The 22549-nt window shown below is 48.7% G+C and overlaps 1 protein-coding gene across 1 annotated transcript; it reads left to right on the top strand.

The window, feature by feature from the left end:
• Positions 1-12598, top strand: GABARAPL2 (GABA type A receptor associated protein like 2; the record flags this gene model as incomplete). The annotated part of the gene is made up of 4 exons (XM_080702047.1): positions 1-34; positions 329-384; positions 1478-1650; positions 12485-12598. 4 exons carry the CDS (start codon positions 1-3, stop codon positions 12573-12575), a joined length of 354 nt encoding a protein of 117 aa, XP_080558173.1. The 3' UTR covers positions 12576-12598.
• Between the last annotated feature and the right edge of the window lie 9951 nt (positions 12599-22549).

Genomic DNA, 22549 nt, shown 5'->3' with positions numbered 1-22549 from the left:
ATGAAGTGGATGTTCAAGGAGGACCACTCGCTGGGTAGGCGCGGGCGCGGCGGGGCGCGGGCGGGCGGGCGGGCGGCCCCTCCCCCACTGGGCCGCCGGGCGGGGCGGGCGCCGCACTCCGGGCTCGGGTCGCCGGCTCCGCGCCCGCGCCGCCCCGGCCCCTCCGCCGGCCTTCGCGGGCCCTTCCCGGCCAGGACCGAGGCCGGCGGCCGCGGGGACGCCGATCCAGGGCCCGGGCGCGCGCAGGGCGCGGGGGAAGGGGGACGGAGGCGGCGGGCCCGGGGCAGCACCGCCGGCGGCCGGTCAGCTCCGTGTGTTTATCCCGCAGAACACAGATGCGTGGAGTCCGCGAAGATCCGAGCCAAATATCCTGACCGGGTTCCAGTGAGTGATCGCCCCCCCCCCCCGCGCCCTCACCCCGCCGTCACCTCCGTCGTCTAGCCGCGTGACAAGGCTTTGGGCCACTCAACAGTTGACAACTTGGGGTTCCAGCCCCGGCTCCAGCGCGTGCGGGCCCGCGCGGGCCGGGCCGACCCGGGCCAGGGCGGAAGGGGCCGGGGCTGGTGCTGTTCAGGTGCCTCGGTGCTGAATCTGGCGATCTAGGCCAGTGAGCTGTCTGCAGCCTCTGAGCTCCCTGGCCAGTTACGTAAGGAGCGGTGTTCTAGGACGGGGCAACAGGTCACTGCTACTTTGGGGAAGGACGGTGGCGACTGTCACTTTGGTCCTGGGAGTGGTAGTGTGGTCTCAGGACAGTCATCTTTAACTTTGAGCCTCCGTGTTTGCTTAATGTCTGCTTTCATCCTTATTCTGTCCTCTTGCCTGGCCGCACCCCTGCCCCAAATCTAAAACAATGCACAAAACCCCTTTTCCTGTAATAACAAATACTGATCCTGTGTCTCTTTCATGGTTTGGAAGATTGTTTCTGTCATCCTTATTGACTTTTAAAGGACATCAAGGCCTGTTACTGCAGCGTTTTGCTTGTAAACAAAGGGAGCTGGAGGGACAAATTTGAAACCTGTTTAGAGAGACGCAACAGGCCAAATAAGGGACTGGCTGGGATTGCCAGGCATTGCCATGAGTCCATCCATTTTTACTTCCTGTGTTCTTTGGGATCTTAATTCTCCAGTAGTGTGCAGCCTTTGTGGGGCACTGCAGTAAGAGGCTATAGATGAATCCCGCATCACATATTCTTGTATCTGCCAAGATAAAATGCTGAAAAGCTTAGTGGCCGTGTTTCTCTTACAAATGCTGAGATCAGGGATGAGAGCTATAATTGACCACAGAAAAGCACTTACGGTTTCCCTGTAACTCTTTCTATCAGTTCTTATTCAGTGTGTGGCGGATTAAGCTATGGGCATATTTCCTCATGCTGTGCAGTTTCCCACCCACCTCCCTCCCACACTGTTCATTTCCCTGACATGTGAGACTCGGGCCTCACTCTAGGAAATCCAGTTCTGACCTCTCGTTACTTCCCCAGGTGATTGTGGAAAAAGTCTCGGGTTCTCAGATTGTTGACATTGACAAACGGAAGTACTTGGTCCCATCGGACATCACTGTGGCTCAGTTCATGTGGATCATCAGGAAAAGGATCCAGCTTCCTTCTGAAAAGGCAATCTTCCTGTTTGTGGATAAGACAGTCCCACAGTCCAGGTGAGAGGTGTTTACTAGATGAGTGCTCTGGCACTAGACATCTGTGTGTGCTGAACACAGAACTTTGGAGTTCTGAGGTCTCAGGGGTCCTGATTGCAAATCTAGATTTTGTGTTCTCTGACACCAGGAGCTCCAGGAAAATAATAAAGGACTGTAATACGTGTGAGTAAATGTTGGCTTAAGACAATAGAATAAGCTTGGACTAAAAGATGCAGTTCAGCTTCAGAACCCCAAGAACCCTTTAAAATAGTTGAGGATCTACTTAGGCTTAAGCTCTAGGTAGAAGCAAGGCCTGGACGGGGTTTCTAATGGTCCATGATGCAGACCTGTTGTTCTCACCTGAGCCCGGGCCCTGGTGAGGCTCAGCTTCAGTTATTTCCTCATTGCTTGCTTTCTAAACTCAGCCAGCTCTTGGCCTGAGAACTGGTACCTGCCTGGTCCTCGAGTCTGACAAGATGGCCGCTTTCCAGTAAAGGGCTCTGAGGTCTCTTTGTAGACTTAGACCTTTCTCGATACCTCTTGCTGTGTCTGTCTAACTTGTGCTGCCTGAGAGCAGTCTTTGGGATTTCAAGCTGGGCCTGAATCTAGGCAGGGGACAACTCACTTTAGTTACATTTGGGAGGAAGGAAATGGACTTGCTCAGTGTGAGCCCCTGGTCAGTTCTTTCTCATTACTCATTGGGCACTTGGGGGCCTGAGCCAGATTCTGGCTCTCTCCTCAGTGTGAACCCCTGGCCACATGGGGGCCTGAGCCAGATCCCCATCTCTCCCCTCAGTGTGAACCCCTGGCCACATGGTAACCTAAGCTAGGTTTCATGGTGTTCCCCCAAAAGTAATACTTCTTAAAGCTAAGGCTAGCAGTGTGTGGTGGCACAGGCCTGTAATCTCAGTATTCAGTACTTAGGAGGCTGAGGAGGATTGCAGGTTCAAGGCCAGCCTCATCAATATGGCAAGACCTTCAGCAATTTAGTAAGATCCTGTTTCAAAGAAAACATTTTTTTTTTTTTTTTGGTGGTACTGGGGGTGGAACCCAGGAGTTTTTCTACCTCTGGGCTATACTCCCAGATCTATTTCATACTTTATTTGGAAACAGGGTCTCACTAAGTTGCTGAGAGCCTCTTCGAACCTGTGCAATCCTCCTGCCTCTGCCTCTGAAGTGCTGTGATTACAAACTGGGATTACAAGCGTGCTTGGTGTAAGATCCCTTTTCAAAACATAACAAAACCAAAGCTGGGTGTGGTGAAGGACACTTGTAATTCCAGTACTTGGGAAGTTGAGACAGGAGGATTGCAGTTTCAAAGTCAGCCTCAGCAACTTAGGCTCTTAGCAAGACCCTGTTTCCAAATAAAAAAGGGCTGGAGGTAGATTGCCCCTGAGTTCAATCCCCAGTACCCCTCCCTGCCACGCACAAAAGGCTTCGTTTGTCCCTGTGATCTCAGCCATTTGGGAGGCTGATGCAGGAGAATCCCAAGTTTGAGGCTAGCTGTGGCAACTGTCTCAAGTCAAAAGGAATGGAACTGTTGTTGAGCGGTAGAGTGCTTGCCCACTGTGCATGAGCCCCTGGGTTCAATACTTAGCACTGCAATACATCAGTCATACACTAAAAATAAATCAGGCATGGTGGCGCATCCTTGCAATCTCAGTACTTGAGATAGGAGGAGCCCAGGTTTTTGGCCAGCCTCGGGAACCTTGTGGGGCCCTATGCAATGTAATGAGACCTCGTTTCAAAATAATAAAATAAAATTGGGCTGGGGGTGTAGTTTGAAGTAGAATGCCCCCAAGTTTAATCCCCAGTACCACAAAAAAGAGATTATGAAAGCCAAGGCTTTCATAGGCTTTGGGAATTAGCCCAGTTTGTCAGAATATGTTCCTGTTGAAAATCCTTGAAAGTCCCAGAAGAGGCCTAAGCCAAATTCCAGACCTTATTTCTCCTGGGCTGGAAAGCTCTGGCTATTTTTGGTGCCAGTCTCCCACCTCTACCTCCGGGTGTTGGGTAGAGGCAGGTTAGGGGAGAAGTGGGGACTTCTTCCCTCAGGCCACTGTCCGTCCCGAGGAGCCGTGGTCTGCTCCCGATGGAGCTCCGGGAGCTGTGGCGGTATTCTCGACAGGGATCTTGTTGGGCTCTCCAGCCGCCTTCGCAGGCTCTGGGCCGTGTGTCGCAGGGTGCCCTCTTAACCAGGGAGGAAGCCCGGGCATCTGAGGTCACTCCCAGCTGCCCTTAATGCGGTGGGGAGGTAAACATTCTGCAGAGCCTTGGCAACTGCTTCCTCCTTCCTGGAGGTGGAGGTGGCCTAGTGGGAGGAGTCGGTGACTGGGACCTGTGGCATGGACCCCTGTACTTGAAGGATGAGGCAGGCTTCAGTGTTTTCTCTGATGGAACCACGGTAGCCCAGCAGTTAAAATGTCATAGGCCTCACCAGCTGCCCCTCCCTATCACGCCCGAGGTGAAGCGGTGAAGCGGATTAGAAACGGGAAGCGTGCCGGGCGGGCGTGGTGGCGCACGCTTGTAATCCCCGCGCTTGGGAGGCAGAGACAGGAGGATCGCGCAGGTTTGAAGCCAGCCGCGCGCGCTGGTTTAGGAGACCCTGTTTCCAAAATGAAAATGTAAAAAATAGGTCTGGGAGTGTAGCCCGGAGGTAGAAGGGCTTCCAGGAACCCCAGTACCACCAAAAAAAAAAAAAAAAAGAAATGGGAAGCAATTCTTAGGGTGCAGACGCTGCCTTAGGGCCTTCTGCCTTTTCAGCCTGCGGAGAACCCACCCTTAGTGGGATCCAAGTCAGGATTTTTGGACAAAGTGACCAGAAACTCAAATCCCGACTCTTTGGAAGGTAGAGAGTCAGGGTCCCTCTGGTCCAGGCCCTTGGCACTTTGGGTCCCAATTAATGACTTCTTGTCCTACACTAAATGTAACTACTTGTTCATTTTGGGGTTTCGTGATGATAAAATTTGTTTATAAACAAAGAGGCGTGTGGCACCACTAGGCTTTATGCAGATGTAATCACCCACAGCAGAACAAATAGGAGTGCCTGTCACGGGGTCTCCATCCTGAAGCTGACCTGTGACTCAGTCACCATCTGCTCCCCGGGCACCTCCGCACCTCTCCTTCAGCTCTCGGCAGCGTCCTTAGGGAAGCCTGCGGCCTCCAAGCCTTCCCGAGCGAGCTCGGCTGCTGGGGAAGTCAGCAGAGAAGGCTGAGCGCAGGCTACGCAGCTTCCCCTCCCCTGGTCTGTAGGCCTGCCCAGGGAGCGCTTGTGTAGGAGGCTGAGCACAGGCGGTGGCCTTGGAGAGTGGCCTGAAATGGAGACAGGGGCAAGTCCCTGAGAGTTTTATTTCCTTAATTCTTTGAGTTCCTAAAAAGTGGGGAAATTTTCGGAGTTCTCTAAAAAAATGGGGAATCTCAACTGCCATTTCTTCTTAGCATTGGAAAGTTAAATTCTGTGCTCAGGTGCCTGCATCCAGAATCAGGGCAAAGCAGAAAAGGGAACCATGTGCCGTGGTGCAGGCAGAACTGAAAAAGACTTATCAGTGTACAAGTTTCCCAGGCCTGGCCTTAGAGGGCCCCACACCTGGCAGTGGTCTTTGGTCTTTGTTTAGAACGCAGACAAGAATCTTTTAAGCCGGGCATGGTGGCACATGCCTGTAATCCCAGCATTCACAAGGCTGAGACCGGAGGAGCTACAGTTCGCAGACAGCCTCTGCAACTCAGTGAGACCCTGTTTCAAAATAATAAAAAATATGGCAGGGGGTATAGCTCGGAGGTCGAATGCCCCTGGGTTCCATCCCCAGACCTGAAAAAAAAAAAAAAAATCTTTTAAATCCACTGTTTAAAATGGAAACAGGAAAGCCAGGCATGGTGGCGCATGCTTGTAATCCCAGCACTGAGATGGGAGGATCGCAGTTAGTGGACAGCCTCAGCTACTTAGTGAGGCTGCCTTGCAACTAAGTGTGACCCTGTTTCAAATGAAAGAATAAAGAAAATACGGCTGGGGGTGTAGCTGGGAGGTTCCATTCCCAGTACCACACACACACAAAAATTGAAACAGGAATGTATTATTAAATAAATCTTCTCCAAAATGTTCTAATTTGACATGGAGAAACTAATGTTGTTTAAGAAGATAGTGTTAAATTGCTTCTCAGTCTTAAAGAGGTCTAAAGGATGTTGTGATGTGCGTTCGTTATTTATAAATGTGCTTAAATTAGCATATTTGGTCATTACTGAGTGAATATTCCTTCAAAAACAAGGAGTGGAATAAAGTTATATCAGAAAAATCCAATAGAAAGGAACAGCCAGCATTTCTTCGTTCTCTCTTAGAATCTTGCGAGTCTTTGGGGCTCTATTAGCTCTCACTGGTGAGCGCCCTTCCCGGCTCCACAGTGGTGGGCCTCTCCTCTGCTCACAGACAAGTCTGGGTCCAGTGGAAGCACGTGAGCGCCACGCAGACGGCGGCCAGGTGCGCTCCTCAGTCCTGCCGTGAGGTAGACTGGGCACAGCCCGAGCGCCCTGCCTTGGCTCCGGGAGCAGGCTCCACAGGGACTGGGGGCTCCCCTCGCTCATGGGCTCTTGATGTTTGCCCTCAGTAGAATGGTCATTCTTGGATGTGGGTCCTGCTGACAGCTGCCTTTAAAAATTGATTCTGTTCCTCCATTGGAGAGGTGGGTTTGCATTGGATCTGTGTGACCTTGAACGGAGGAGCGTGGAGCAAGGTTTTGGGGAGCAGTTAGGTTCATTTCACTCAGTACTTTAGGGTCCTGTCTCACCTTAGATTGGCTTGCGCCTGCCATCGTCTTTTCTCATCAGACTCAAGAGTTTGGAAGAACTGGGCATGGTGGCCCATGCTTGTACTCCTACTTGGGAGGCTGACAGGAGGACCACAGGTTCTAGGCTAGCCTTAGCAACTTAGTGAGGACCTCAACAACTTGGTGATACCCTGTTTCTCTTTGTGTGTGTGTGGCACTGGGTATTGAATCCAGGAGCATTCTACTTCTGAGCTACATACACATCCCCATTTTTTATTTTTTTAAAACAGGGTCTCACTAAATTATGGAGGGCCTTGCTAAATTGCTGAGGCTGTCCTTGAAGCTGTGATCCTCCTGTCTCAGTCTCCTGAGTACTAGGATTAGTGTGTGCACCAGCATGCCTGGATGACCGTTTCAATATAAAAAATAAAATAGACCTGGGAGTGTAGCAGAGGTAGAACACCTCTGGGTTCAGTCGCCATTACCAGAAAAAACAAAACATTGGGTCAGCAGCCTCAGATGAGTGTGTAGACTCTGTGCCGCATCATTAGGTGCTTAAGTATTAGGAGACTGGCTTAAGTAGTCTGCCCACTGCAGCCTTCTCCACTAACCTGGGCAGGAAGCATGGAGTTGGAGCTGCTTCCAAGTTGCCCTGCAGCTGGCTAGCCAGGCAGCGCAGCTGGACAGGTGTGTCAGCGCTGTCCTGGTGCTTCAGGATCATTCCAGTGGTGGCCTGCGCAGCCATCCGTCTCTGGCTCAGGCCTCTGAACTCTGAGAGGAAAGCTCATTCTCGCAGGTCTGGGGAATGTGTCCTGCACAGACGCTGTTATTATTTTAATTTATGTGTTCTTTTTTTGTGTGTGTGGTACTGGGGACGTAACTCAGGAGCCTTCTACCTCCAGGCTACATCCCAGATCTATTTTTTATTTGGAAACAGGGTCTCACTAAGTTGCTGAGAGCCTCACTAAGTAGCTGAGGCTGGCTTCGAACCTGTGTGATCCTCCTGTCTCAGCCTCCCAAGCGCTGGGATTACAAACGTGCGCCACCACGCCTGGCTATTCTTTTGAAATGGTCTCACTACATTGCAGAGGGCCTCCCCAAGTAGCTGAAGCTGGCTGTGAACCTGTGATCCTCCTCTCAGCCTCTCGAGTACTGGGATTACAAGCGTGTGCCACCACGCCCGGCTATTTTTTATTTTTGAAACAGTTTTGCTAAGTTGCTGAGGATCTAAGTTGCTGAGGCTGTTCTCAAGCCTGTGATCCTCCTTTCTCAGTTTTTCAAGTACTGGGATTATAGGCATGCTTTACCATGCTCAGCTTAATGGGACTTAAAAAAAAATTATATATATATATATATATATATATATATATATATATATATAATTCTATTTGTGTCCCAGCTCCTTTTGGCCTTAGGCCAAGTTATTCCAACGTGGCGCTTGCGTGGTCCGATCCCACAAGTGCTCTTTTCAAATCATTACTCAGTGCAGATGTGCCATTCTTGTCTTGTGGCACTCAGACAAGCCTCGTAATCAGGTAGGCAGGTGTTGAGTGTTAAGTACTGTCAGTTCCTTGTGCCTCTATAAGGACAGAGGGCTGCTGTCAAGTAAGCTTCCACACAGTTCTGCACAACAGAAAAGAACAGTCTTGGGTCTGCATCACGGCACAGCCATTCGTTCTCACCTTACAGCATCTGAAGGAGACCTTGCTACTCAGTGTGTGGCTCAGCTTGGCCTCAGCAGACCGGGGTGTCCAGGTGAGGGGCAAATGTGTGTGTGAGAGGAGTGTTCTAGAAGATCTCTAGGGTGTAGGACACTAGGCATTAGAGCAGATCTCCCTGCGTATTTACTTTGGAGGCAGCAGAGGTTGGTGTAGATAGTGTTCCTAGTTTTGTGACCTGGGGTGAACTACTTGACTTCTCTGGGCCTTAGTTTTGTTATATTTGAACTGGCTGTGATAGTACCTACTTTATAAGACTGAGGATCATGAGTTGATACATGTACTTAGAATAGTTCTCGGCACATCGTGCTGTTCCATTAGGATTTTTATCGGCTTCTCTAGCTGCTAGGGCACTGCTTGAACATTGATAAGCCTGAGTTTTACCTCAAAGACAGTGGCCCCTACAGGCAGAAGGAACAAAAGCCACACAGTTACGGCCTCTACTGTCCAAGGAGAGTCTCAGAGCCTGCCTTACACAGGAGCGGTCCAGTGGTCATGGTTCACCGCGAGCAGCAGTGTCTGGGGCAGGCCACTGGTGTTCGCAGGCTTCTTGACTTTGTTTTAGCAGTGGGGTTTAGACGTGTTGCCCCAGAGCTTTTTACTTATTGGGAGAAGTGTGTTCTGCTACTAGCCCCATTCGGAGGAGTCTCAGAAAAGTAGACTCTCTCTGGGCAGTCCCGGCCTGAGGTGAGAGTCCCGCTCGGTGCATGTTGAAGCCCTTCCGCTCGTTGCTGGCTTTTCACCCACGTCCCGGCTTGTTACTCTGCTTCCTAGCCAGATGGGCTTGGAAAATGAGCATCTCCCACACCCCCCCGAAGGACAGGCATCTTTTCAAATGATTATTTTTCTTTTTGGAGGGGGGAGGAGAATTGAGCCTAGGGGTGCTCTACCATTTAGCTACATCCCCAGCCCCCCCCCTTTTTTTTTGTATTGGGGATTGAAACCAGGTACAGTCTACTTCTAGGATATACTCCAGGCCCTTTTTCTGTATTTATTGCACTGGAGCTTGAACCCAGGGACATTCTATTACCGAGCTACATCTCCAGCCCCATTTTTTTATTCCTTTTTTTTTTTTTTTTTTTTGGTGGTAGTAGGGGTAGAACCCAGGGGCTTTTCTACCTCTGGGCTGTACTTCCAGACCTATTTTATACTTTTATTTGGAAACAGGGTCTCACTAAGTTGTTGAGAGCCTCACTAAGTAAGTAGCTGAGGCTGGCTTTGAACATGTGCGATCCTCCCGTCTCAGCCTCCCAAGCGCGGAGATTACAAGCATGCACCACCACGCCCGGCTTATTCCTTATTTTGAAAGAGGGTCTTAATGAGGCTGGCTGTGAACCTGTAATCCTCCTGTCTCAGCCTCCCAAGTACTGACATTACAAGCATAACGCCACCACACTTGGCTGACATAGGCTTTTTTGTGTGTTTGTGTGTGAAGTGTTACTGGGGCTGGAACCCAGGGCATTCTACCTCTGAGCTATATCCACAGCCCTGTTTTTTTTTTTTTTTTTTTTTCAGTGCTGGGGATTGAATCCGGAGGCATCCTACCTCTTATTATACCCCCAGCCCCACTTTTATTCTTTATATTGAAACAGTTTCACTAAGTTGTGGAGGGCGCTAAGTTACTGAGGCTGGCTGAGAACCTGCTCTCCTCCTGTCTAAGCCTTCCAAGTACTGGATTATAAGCATTCCTGGCTTTATTCTTTATTTTGAAACAGGGTCTCAGTAAGTTGTAGAGTGCTTCACTAAGTAGCTGAGGCTTGCCTTGAGTCTGTGATCTTCCTGTCTCAGCCTCGCAAGCACTGGGATTATAAGGTGTACCACCACACCAACTCTATCTTAGGCTTTTGAAAATCCCTCTAGAACCTTGGATATACCTCCAGTGATGCTGATTTAATAGGCCTGGATGAGGCCTGGGCATTGAGATGCTTTTCAAGCCGCCAGCAAGCCCTTGTGCCGCCCAGGCTGAACCCAGGCGCTGCAGGGACCCTGTGCCCAGGGCTCCTTTCTCAACCCCGAGGCCTCCATGTTCTAGGGCAGTGCTGTTGGTGGAAATGGCATACAGCTTCACGTATCATTTTTTAAATTTTCCAATAGTACATTAAAATATTAAAAGCAAGCTGGGCATGGTGGCGCACACTTGTAATCTCAGTACTTGGGAGGCTGAGACAGCAGGATTTTAATTTATTTAACCTGTCGTCTAAGTTTTATCATTTCACCATGTAGTCAAGTTGAGATATTTTACTTCATCTTCAGACTAAGTCTTTGAAATCTTGTTTGACATGGCAAACCCCAATTCAGGCAAGCCACGTTTCAGTTGCTGATGTAGCTGTGGGCTACTGTGTCGGACAGCGGTAATATGGACGGCTTTATCGCAGCAGGAACTGAACGGCGCTGTTGCGGGGCATTCTGACTTCAAGTCCCAGGTTCAGAGATCCTCACAGGGCCCTGTTTTATTGCATGAGATGCTGGGACAGGCCATTTCATTCATAGTCGTGCTCATCCACCTCTACATTGTTACTTAATGACCTGCCCACAGGGCCATCCAGAACTTGCAAACAGGGCAGAAAGAATTGGAAAGGAAGAAACTCCCTTTTACAAATGTGGTGGTGTCCCTGTGTACGTGCTGGCTCCAGTCAGCCCAAGCAGCAAAGCGGCAGGGTGGCACCAGCACTGCCATACCGGGCTGAAGCCCTGGATAGAGCCTGGGTCCTGTATTTTTATTTTTATTTTTTTGCATTACTGGGGATGGAACCCAGGGGCATTCTACCTGAGTTATACCCCCTGCCCTATTTTTTATTTATTTTGAAACAGGGTCTAAGTTGCGGAGGGCCTAAGTAGCTGAGGCTGGCCAAGAATTGCGGTCCTCCTGTCTCAGCCTCCCAAGTAGAGATTACAAGCTTGTGCCACCACACTGGAGTGTGTGTGTGTGTCTGTAAGTAAGTGTGTAATGGGTATTGAGCTTAAGGGCATTCGACCTCTGAGATACACCCCAAGTCCCTTTTTTTTTTGTGGTACTGGGGTTCCTGGAAGCCCTTTTACCTCCAGGCTACACTCCCAGACCTATTTTATATCTTTTTATTTGGAAACAGGGTCTGACTTCAAACCTGTGCGATCCTCCTGTCTCCACCTCCCAAGTGTGGGGATTACAAACGTGCGCCACCACGCCTGGCCCCAAGTCCTTTTTATATTTTGTTTTGAAACAGTCATGCTACGTTGCTAAGGCTGTCCTCGAACCAGTGATCCTCCTGTCTCAGCCTCTCAAGTACTGGAATTACAGGCATGTGCCACCACACCTGACTGTGTCCTGTATTTAAATCTCTCATGACCTGTCCAGGCAGTGCCGTTGGCTGTCTCGAGTAAGCTCTCAGAGTAGCATCTTACTGCTGGTTCTGGCTAAGCACAGCACTCGTGGGCACACTCATGTTTACGCCTCCTGCTGTCTCCGCTAGTACAGTCACGTGGTCGGAGCTTGTATGGGTTGCAGGTGTTACTAGTCTCTCTCTGGAGCCGGGACAACGTGTTTCATGGCAGGGAACTAGATTAGGTCTCCACTGCAGTCTGTCTTGTGGCTGAGGGAAGCCAGCTTTCCCACCCACACATGTTTAGTTTAAGGAATCTATTTCTGGAGGGTTCTTTGGAAGCTTGGGCAGGCTCTTCTGGATCCCAGATACAATGGGAGCTTTTGGCATGACACGTGAGTAACTTCTCTCTGATGAAGCTGATGTAGGTGTCTAGGGTTACAGGGCTTTGAGTTTTCAAATACACTATTCCAGAGGAGAGGAGAGCACAGCTCTCATATTCATATACTCTCTTTTGAACTTAGGAGTGTTCTGCCTTTAAGATGTGCCCCCAGCCTTTTTTTCTTTTTTTCTTTTTGGTGGTACTGGGGATGGAACTCAGAGGCTTTCTACCTCTGGGCTACACTATCAGACATAATCTTTTAATATTTTATTTGGAGACTTTTTTAAAATTAGGGTCTCATTAAGTAGATGATGTTGCCTTCGAATCTGTGTGATCCTCCTGTCTCAGCCTCCCAAAGTAGATTACAAGCGTGTGCCACTATGCCTGGCGTCCCTTAGCCTTTTTTATTTTGAGACAGTAGCACTAAATTTCTGAGGCTGTCCTTGAACCTGTGATCCTCCTGTCTCAGCTTCACAAGTACTGGGATTACAGGTGTGTGCCACTGTGCCCAGCTGCCTAAATTTTTTTTTATTGCTCTGTTTCCCTTTCACAAAATAGATGGTAGGCCACAGCAAGTACTGATACCAGAATCATCTTTCCGATCTCCCACCAAAGACCAGGCCCTCATCTTTGGGCTGTCTCTTTCCTCCTGGCACCTGGACTCCATTCTCACTTATGTTTTTGTTTTTCTCTTTCAAGCCTAACCATGGGACAGCTCTACGAGAAGGAAAAAGATGAAGATGGATTCTTGTATGTGGCCTACAGCGGCGAGAACACTTTTGGCTTCTGAGGACAGTGCTGGGCTAGGCGCACCCCTCTGCTTGTGTATCTTGTAAATAGCCGGCCGTTTTCAGTTATACCAGACCTCTCTTCTCAATAGGCCCATAGTGCATTTGTAACTGGATTTATTTCTTAATATATTGGAAGGTTTTGTTTCCTTAGACTAGTAAATTATCATACAGAGTTTTATTTGAGTTTTTCTTTTTGTGCACTGTCCTGGCTCTGTCTCCAGGGACGTGTTCCTCGGGGATTATATTTAATGAAGAGATTTCCATAAATACGTGAGGTAGGTGTGGTATTGCAGTGAGGGGAAGGAGAGAATACATTTATTCTGGATTATGTTCGGAGTGTTAGATGGCTAAGTATTAAAAGCATCAAATTAAATCCTTAGCAATCAGAACACTTGCTTCATTAGATCTTTGCCAACTGCCAATCATGTTGGACTGAGCTAATCTATTCTTCTTTCTGAAACTATTAAGGTAAATAAAACTTCCTGTTGTAAAGGCATCACAATGTGATCATGGCCTTTATTTCACTTCATTTTATTTACTTTTTATTATTTGTGGTGCTGAGGATGGAACCCAGGGGCATTCTACTTCTGAGTTACACCCCCAGCCCTATTTTTTATCCTTTATATATTTATTTTTTTATTTTGGTGGTACTGGGGTTCCTGGAAGCCCTTCTACCTCTGGGCTACACTCCCAGGGCTATTTTATATCTTTTTATTTGGAAACAGGGTCTCTTAAGCCAGCGCGGCTGGCTTCGAACCTGCACGATCCTCCTGTCTCTGCCTCCCAAGCGCGGGGATTACAAGCGTGCGCCACCACACCCGGCTTTATCCTTTATATTTTTTGAAACAGGGTCTCCCTGAGTTGCAAAGAGCCTTACTAAGTAGCTGAGGCTGTTTCCGAACCGCGATCCTCCTGTCTCAGCCTCCCAAATGCTGGGATTACAGCGTGTGCCACCACGCCTGGCTCATTTCTCTTCATTTTAGTGGGTCAGAGAAGTGGCCCCTATGGTTGCCAGGCCAGGAGAAGGGCTTACGAGGACCGGCCATGGGAGCACAGCCTGGGTGAAAGTGATAGGTGGTATCATTAAGGGGAACTTTTTAGAATGGTTACTATATTCACAAGTTTCATACCGGCTTCAGGACTATATAAAGATACACACTGTAAAGTCTTGCTCCCAGCCCTCTTTTTCTGACCTGTGGCACAGTCCTGTAATCCCAGAACTTGGGAGGCTGAGACAGGAGGATCGCAGGTTCAAGGCCAGCCTCAGCAACTTATTGAGGTCCCTCAGCAGCTCATCAAGATCCTGTTTTTTAAAAAAATAGCCAGGCATGGTGCCACATGCTTGTAATCCCAGCATTCAGGAGGCTGAGACAGGAGGATTGAGTTCGCAGCCATCCTCGGTTACTTAGGCCCTTTGCAACTCAGTGAAACCCTGTTTCAAAATAAATAAAAAACAGAGGACTGGGGGTGTAGCTTGAAGGTACAATGCCTCTAGGTTTCCATTCCCAGTACTGCAAAAAATAAAAAAGCTGGGTGTGGTGGCTCATGCTTGTAGTCCCAGTATTTGAGAGGCTGAGACAGAAGGATCGTAGTTTCATGGCTAGCCTCAGCTACTTAGGCCATTTCCAAGTAAAAAATAAAATAGGGCTGGCGATGTAGCTCGGAGGTAGAATGCTCCCGGAGTCAATCATCAGTACCACACAAAAATAAATGAAGAGTACCGAGACTGTAGTTGTGCATCACCACGTCCGGAAGTCTAGTGAGACTTCATTTTAGAGATGAATCTGCATTTCTGGTACTAGAGATTGAACCCAGAAGTGTTTTACCTCCAAGCTACAACCCCAGCCTGATTTTATTTCTTGTTTGGAAACAGAATCTCACTAGGTTGCTGAAAGCCTCTTTAAATGACTAAGGCTAGCTTTGAACCTGTGATCTTCCTGTCTCAGCCTCCCAGTACTGGGATTAGACGTGCGCCATCATGCCTGGCTAGCACAAGAATGTATTTGATTAAACTATGTAACAAACTCCTGTCCTAAACTGGCAGAGATTAGGAAAAGGGAATAATCACAAATTCATTTTGAGACATTTGATTGCCAAAATCAGTATAATCAAAAAATTATAGATATCATTTATCAACAGATAGAAAATTCCTAAAAATAATGGAGAAAAGCTATGTTTTTTTTCTCTTTTTTGGTAGTGGACCTCTATCTCTGAGCTATACCCCGCCCTTTTTTTGGGCAAGGCACTCTGGATTGAACCCAGAGGCATTCTACTTCCAAGTATACCCCAGCCTGGTTTTTATTTCTTATTTGGAAACACGGTCTAAGCTGTGGAGGGCCTAAGTTGCTGGGGCTGGCTTTGCACCTGTGGTCCTCCTGTCTCAGCCTCAAGTACTAGGATTACAAGTGTGGGCCACCAAGCCTGGCTAAGAACCCTATTTCAAAATAAAAAGGGCCAGAGGTGTAACTCAGAGGTAGGATATACCCCTGGGCTCAGTCCCCAGTACTCTTCACCCCCCAAAAAATCTAGAATAAAGAACTCTGAGAATCAGTAAGAGAACCCAGTAGCCAAAAAAAAAAAAAAAAAAATCGTCACCCTCTACTCGAGGCCACCATCTACGTTGCACAGTGCTATTGATAAAGATTATGTTGTGAGCAGCGCTGCCTAGAATTATGTAGTAGAGAGCCCACGCTATGCAGCTATGGTGTATCACGTCCAAGTCCCGGGGCTGGGGCATGCCGAGCACTCGCCCAGCACGGCCAGCCCTGGAGGCCATCGCAGCACCGCTGTCACCCGCTGAAGCCTGGCCGGATGAGCCAGCCTCTCCTCTGAGCTGTCTCGCTCAGGTACTCTGTCCCAGCAGCACAAAGCAGCAACTCCCTCGCGCACTCGGGGCCAGCCTCAGTCCACGCAGCCTCCGTTCCATGCCCCTTTCCCCCAGATCCCTGAAGTGCTGGGTCTAGGATGAAACCGTTCTCCTCTGCACGATACAAAATCCTAGGGACCCCAGTGCCTTGGCAGTGCCCAACCTCTTCAGGCACCTCCAGCCTTTACACAGGGTCTCTACTTCTAATTCCTGTCTTTCACAACGGTCCCACCCGCGCCACTGTTTCCTTTTGCTCGCTGAGCCCTCAATCTGAGCTGACCACTCTCCTGCAGGGGGCCCCTCCCCCAGGGTGGCTCCGGGCCTCTGCATTGCCCCCAAGGAGCAGGAAGACGTCCCCTTACACTGGGGAGCAGAACACAAAGGGCACCATGATGGGGTCCAGGAGAGTCAGCGAGGGCTTACCTGGAACTGGGAGCCCACTTAACAAGCACTAACACATCTTAATTTTGTAGCTGTGCCTGAAACCCACTGAGGCCATACCGAGAACACAGGGCAGGCCTTATTTATTTTTTTGTGTGGTACCAGGCTTGAACCCAGGGACATTTTACTTCCAAGCTATATCTCCAACCCTATTTTTTTTTTTGCAGTACTGGGGATGGAACCCAGGGTCATTCTACCTCTGAGCTACATACACCCCAGCCCTATTTTTTATTCTTTATTTTAAAACAGAGTCTCAGGCTGGGCGTGGTGGCGTACGCTTGTAATCCCCGCGCTTGGGAGGCTGAGACAGGAGGATCACACAGGTTCGAAGCCAGCCTCAGCTACTTAGTGAGGCTCTCAGCAACTTAGTGAGACCCTGTTTCCAAATAAAATAGAAAATAGGTCTGGGAGTATAGCCTGGAGGTAGAAAGCCTCTGGGTTCCACCCCAGTACCACCAAAAAAAAAAAAAAAAAAAAAAAAAAGTCTCAGAGTCTCACTGAGTTGCAAAGGGCCTCATTAAGTAGCTGAGGCTGGCCACAAATCTGGATCTTCCTGTCTTAGCCTCCCAAATGCTGGGATTGCAAATGTGCGCCACGATGCCCGGCTCCTATTTTTATTCTTTATTTCAAAACAGGGTCTCAGTTAAGTTGTGGAGAGCCTCAGGTTGGTGTAGTCTGTAAGTACTGGGATTACAAGCATGTGTGCCACCATGCCTGCCTAGAAGCTTTTTTATTTTTTAGTTTTTTGATGGTTCTGGGGATTGGACTCAGACATTTTCATTTCTGAGTACAACCCCAGCTTCCCCTGTCCCTTTTTAAAATACTTCGAAGCCAGAGCCAGGTATGGTGGCATATGCTTGTAATCCCAGTACTTGGGAGGCTGAGATAGGAGGATTGCAGGTTCACAGCCAGCCTCAGCTACTGAGGCCCTCTGTAATTTAGTGAGACCTTGTTTCAAAATAAACAATAAAGCTGGGTGTGGTGGTGGTGCATGCTTGTAATCCCAGCATTTGGGAGGCTGAAACCAGAGGGTCACAGTTTGTGGCCAGCCTTAGCTACTTAGGCCCTTTGCAACTCAATGAGACCCTATTTCAAAATAAAGAATAAAAAATAGGGCTGGGAGTGTAGCTCAAAGGTAGAATGCCCCTGGGTTCCATCCCCAGTACTGAAGAAAAAAAAAAGGGGGGGGGTGGGGGTAGCTCAGAGGTAGAATGCCCCTGAGTTCAATCACCAGTACTGAAAAAAATTTTGAAAACAGTCCAAGTTAATGCCGGGCGTGGTGGCGCACGCTTGTAATCCCTGCACTTGGGAGGCAGAGACAGGAGGATCGTGCAGGTTCGAAGCCAGCTCCACGCGCTGGCTTAGGAGACCCTGTTTCCAAATAAAAATGTAAAAATAGGTCTGGGAGTGTAGCCCGGAGGTAGAAGGGCTTCCAGGAACCCCAGTACCACCAAAAAAAAAAAAAAAAAAAAAAAGAAAACAGGAAAACAGTCCAAGTTAATGAGGGACCTTGCTAAATTACTGTGACTAGCTTTAAATTTGTAACTCTTCTATTTCAGCCTCCCAAGTACTGGGAATGCAAGTGTGCAGCACCACACCTGGCCACAGAAAGTTGTTAAAAGTGTACCTTTGCAGGGCGTGGTGGTGCACACGCTTGTAATCCCTGCCCTTGGGAGGTGGAGACAGGAGGATCGTGCAGGTTTGAAGCCAGCCTTGCTGGTGTAAAAGACCCTGTTTCCAAATAAAATATAAAGTAGGTCTGGGAGTATAGCCCGGAGCCCAGTACCACCACACACACAAAAAAAAAACAACGTAGTCAGACGCTATTTCAAAATAAAAAATAACAAAGGGTTTGGGTCTTAGCTCACCAGTAACACACAGAGACAGTTATGCTTGCTTGGAACACACACACACACACACACACACACACACACACACACACACACACACACACACACACCTGATTCTCCTTTTCCATCTATTTCTTAGGGAGAAAAAAATCCCGGTGGCTGACACTGAAGTGGCAAAGCCACAGAGCGAGGTAGGAGGATCTATATATATTCCTGTGAGCCACAGCTCTGCTCCCAGCTCTCCTCAGCCCCTGGAGACAGGCTGTTGCTTCCAGATGTGGGATGCAGCGGTACATGCAGCTAATGTGCACAGCCTGGTGTGAGCAGGAGGCTCTGCAAACTCTAATAGGCTTCCCCACAGCAGTCTCGCATCTACTAGCAGCAGCTCTGGAAGTCGGGACTAGTAAATGGGAAAGACACTGCTAGCAGAAGAGGCGACCGAGCCGGCGTATGTGCTGGCCACAGTGGCGGGCAGCTGTTCTCATCCCAACGCTGTCATGCTCCTTTCATCGCACACTGAGAAGGTATCTGCCTACACAAGACTGCAGTACAACCCCGGACAGCCACGTTTCAAACTCAAGTCTGACACCAAAGCCTGTCCTTGTTCTGCCAGATCAAATGGGCAGAAGTGATGGCATGTGTTTATATACACAGCCCACAGAAGTAGATATAAAACTCCTATTTTCTTCTTTTTAAATTTTTTTTTGTGGTACTGGGGATGGAACCCAGGGGCCTTTTACTTCCGGGCCACATCCCCAGACTCATTTTTATTTTTTATTTGGAAACAGGGTCTAAGTTGCTGAGGATAGCTTTGAACCTGCGATCTTCCTGTCTTGGCCTCCCCAGCACTGGGTTACAAGCGTGCGCCCACACCCGGCTCCTATTTCTTCTTTTGACAGGCACGTACCACTGTACCTGTTTTTTGTGTTTACTTTGTACTGGAGATTGAACCAGGGGCTTTGTGTTCTCTGTCCTACACTACCAGGGCTTTGAAGATTTTGAAACAAGGTCTCTCTCCTGTCTCAGTCATCAAGCACTGGGATCCCACACACTGCCACTGCACCTGGCCACTTGCTTCGTTTCCTACTCCTGCAAGTATCTGGCCTTGCGGCTTTTGCACTGCAGTTTTAAACAGCATTGTTTCTTTAGAACAGCATTTCCCCAAAGATATGCAAGCAAAATACTAACCCCTGCTGACCCATCTGTCTGCGCTGATATTAAGAAACATCACAAGCCGGGGCAGCTTGTAAACCCCAGATTTATTTCTCATAGCTCCGAGGTCCAAGTGAAGGTGTCAGTGATTTGGGGTGTGGTGAGGGCCCAACTCCTGGGTCACTGATGACCATCTTCTGTGTTCTCAAAGGAGGAAAGCCCGGGGTCTTCCTGGGGTTTCTTTTGTAAGAACACTGACTCCATTCCTGAGGGCTCCGCCTTCCTAATGAAAGGACCTCCTCATACCTTTACACGGGGAGTTGGGGTTTCAACACACGAAATCTGGGAGGACACACATGCAGATCACTGCTGCTCTCACCCTGTGTGACCGGGCAACGCTGGGCAAGGCGAGGGAGCAGTGAGGGAGCTGGCCTAGCTCCTGCTGCCGTCCCTGCCCCAGCGCCTCCTTCCAGCTACGAGTCTTCAGCCCAGCAGGTGCTGACATGCTACCAGGACATTCAGTGACACTGGATAAGCCGAGAAGCAGAAGCACAGCATGAGAATTCCAGCTGGAAAGGCGTCCACAAGTCAAAACAGTCTGTCCACAAGAAGCAAAAATAAAAATGGAAAGTTGACATCATGGGTAACAGGGATATATATTTTTGTGGGGACAGGGTCCTAGAACTTATGCTAACAAGAGCTCTTTTCTCACCTAACAAAATCTACTTCAGAGCAAACGGGCAGGCTAGACTGCGCATGCTCCTATTGTTGGGTAAGCTGGGCTGCCCACAGTATCTTGCAGGAGACTTCCTGCAAGGTTCCACAAAGGTCTTTTGTTGGACTGAAGACAGATGCTGGGGTCAGCCTGGTTTCACCAAGGGGCCACTGTCGCCTCCCGTGGAGACACAGCGGGTTTCAATGCGCTCTTCTTTCTCTTGGCTGCCTGAGCAAATGGCCATCACTGTTTCCATTGTGAGCTCGTCCCTTTGGGAAGGGAGCCCAAGTCCAGGATACGAGTGCTTGAGACAACATTTGGCAGCTGAGTTTCCACTTGGAGCAATTTCCTGCCTCTGCCTTTTTCCCACAGAGACGCTGCTACATTTGGACTCTAAAAAGCAGGGCCAACAGGATCAGGGCCTCCCATGAGGCAAGGCCGGTGCTGGAGCCAGCGAGGTCGGGATCAGAGTCCTCCGGGTGGTCAGGCCACTACTGGGGCCGTCAAGAGTGGGATCGGAACTTGCAATGCGTCATGCACAGAGAAATATCACAGAAAATAAAAACCAGATGTTTCCCCTAATTACCAAAAACTAGGAAGAAAGGGGTAATAGGAGGAGGTCGAGTTGTAGAAAGGGCCCTATAGAGAAGCAATTAAGGTGACCAATCAGAGGGGAAGGGATGACGGAGGATGGAACCTTTTAAAAACTCATGAGGTATGTAAACAAATGTACCAAAGATAATCACCAGTCAAGCATGGGATTGAGGGAGAGGGAGGGAATGGGATGGGGAGTGGATGAGGTTTAACTGGATAATGTGTGCTTGTATATCCTCTCAAGTCATGTATTCCAATGTGATGTATGATTACAATGCACCAGTAAAAATAAATAACATAATGGATATGGGCCAAACTGGCTTAGTTTTAGAAGTGACTCCTAAACCTTCTGGCAAAACGTCCTTATCCAAATCAGAGCCCAGGTTACCGGATGAAGACAAAAGTGTTTCCATCTGTCCCTTGTCACCAGTATGACTGAGCCCATGCAAATGTAACAGTGTCAAGGGGCAGTTTCCTGGACATTTCTCTTTGCATTGTATATCCAATTAAGAGATTTTATGAGCAGCTGGGGGACACCTTTAATTCCAACTCCTAGAGAGGTGGAGGCAGGAGGATGGCAAGTTCAAGGCCAGCCTGGGCAACTTAGTGAGACTGTCTTAAAGTAAAAAAGGCAACCAAGAATCCTAATGCTGGTATTCCTTTGTTGTGTGTGTGTGGTACTTGGTCTTGAATCCAGGGCCGTTCTACCTCTTGAGCCACACCTCCAACCGCTAGCCCTATTTGATTTTTTAGTTTGAAACAGGCTCTTGATATGTTGCTGAGAGTTTTGCTATGTTGTCAAGGCTGTCCTTGAACCTGCAATCCTCCTGTCTCAGCCTCTAAGTACTGGGATTACAGGTGTGCGCCACCATGCCTAGCTTTTTTTTTTTAACAGAGGAGCAGTCAGAAGTTAGAGATTAAATATTATCCTCCCCATATCCACAATAAAGGTTGGTGGTAGAGTCGATACTAGAACACACTTATTTCAATATCCAGATCAACATTTATTTTACTGGACCAAGTAATAAGAACTTTTTCAAAAACATTTTAAATTAAGGTATAGTTATATATACAAAAAGTGTAGACCTGCCGGGCGCGGTGGCGCATGCTTGTAATTACAGTACTTGGGAGGCTTAGACAAGAGAGTCAAAGGTTCATGGCCAGCCTCAGCTACTTAGTGAGGTCCTCTGCAACTTAGTGAGACCTTGTTTCAAAGTAAAGAATAAAAAATAAATAGGGTTGGGGGTGTAGCTCAGAGGTAGCATGCCTAGGAGTTCAATCCCCAGCACCACACACACACACACACACACACACACACACACACACACACACACACACCTCTTCTTTTTTTTTCGGTGGTACTGAGGTTTCTGGAAACCCTACTACCTCTGGGCTACACTCCCAGACCTATATTTATTTATTTAATTTGGAAACAGGGTCTCTTAAGCCAGCAAGGCTGGCTTCGAACCTGCACGATCCTCCTGTCTCTGCCTCCCAAGCGTGGGGATTCCAAGCATGCGCCACCACACCCGGCCAAAAAGTGTAGCTCTTAATGAAAAATATTTATGCCAGGTGTGGTGGTGCACACTTGTAATCCCAGCATTTGGGAGCCTGAGATAGGAAGATTGTAGTTCGTGGACAGCCTCAGCTACTTAGGCCCTTTGCAACTCAGTGAGACCATGTTTCAAAATAAAGAATACGAAATAGGGCTGGGGGTGTAGCCTGAAGGCAGAATGTCCCTGGGTTCCATCCCCAGTACCGCAAAAACAAAAACATTCACACTCAGTACCCAGCACTGCAATTGAACACAGAATGTTTCAGTCCATCCAGCCTCTTTCCACTGTCCCTTGCCGCCTCCCACACCAGGCAATGGCTGCCCATTCCTCTGTCCGTCCGTTTGTGTTGCCCCTTCCCGCTGGGGGCAGGCCCAGGCTGCACATGTGCCAGGCAAGCTGCCCACCACTCAGCTGCATGCCAGCCTCTGGGCGCCCAGTTTGAAGGAATAAAAGCTGAATTTAAAGCACTGTCCGCAGCCCTAAAGTGTCTCTTTGTGGAATTTTCCTTACTTTTGGACCACAGGCACTCCTTAAGATTGGTTTGGCATCTATGTGGACAGCCTCATAGGAAATGAGTCTTAGCCTTGTAGAGGTGCTTTCATATTTAAAAGGATCCACATATACAGAATGTGAAGGTCAACTCTTGATTTCTCAATATGAGATAGAAATAAAGAACTCAACTTCTGCAAAATGCACATGTGTTCTCCAGGATATCTGCCTCCTGGCTCTTTCTGTAGGCAGCTGTTCCTTCAGGGAGCTGGCTTGGTTTCTACGGCAGGAGCGGCAGAACACCAGTGTG

This window comes from Muscardinus avellanarius, assembly GCF_963383645.1.
Source record: "Muscardinus avellanarius genome assembly, chromosome: 10".
In the NCBI taxonomy this organism is placed as follows: Eukaryota; Metazoa; Chordata; class Mammalia; order Rodentia; family Gliridae; genus Muscardinus; species Muscardinus avellanarius.
Note: the sequence above shows the minus strand (reverse complement) of the source record. Positions and strands in the feature narration are given on the sequence as shown.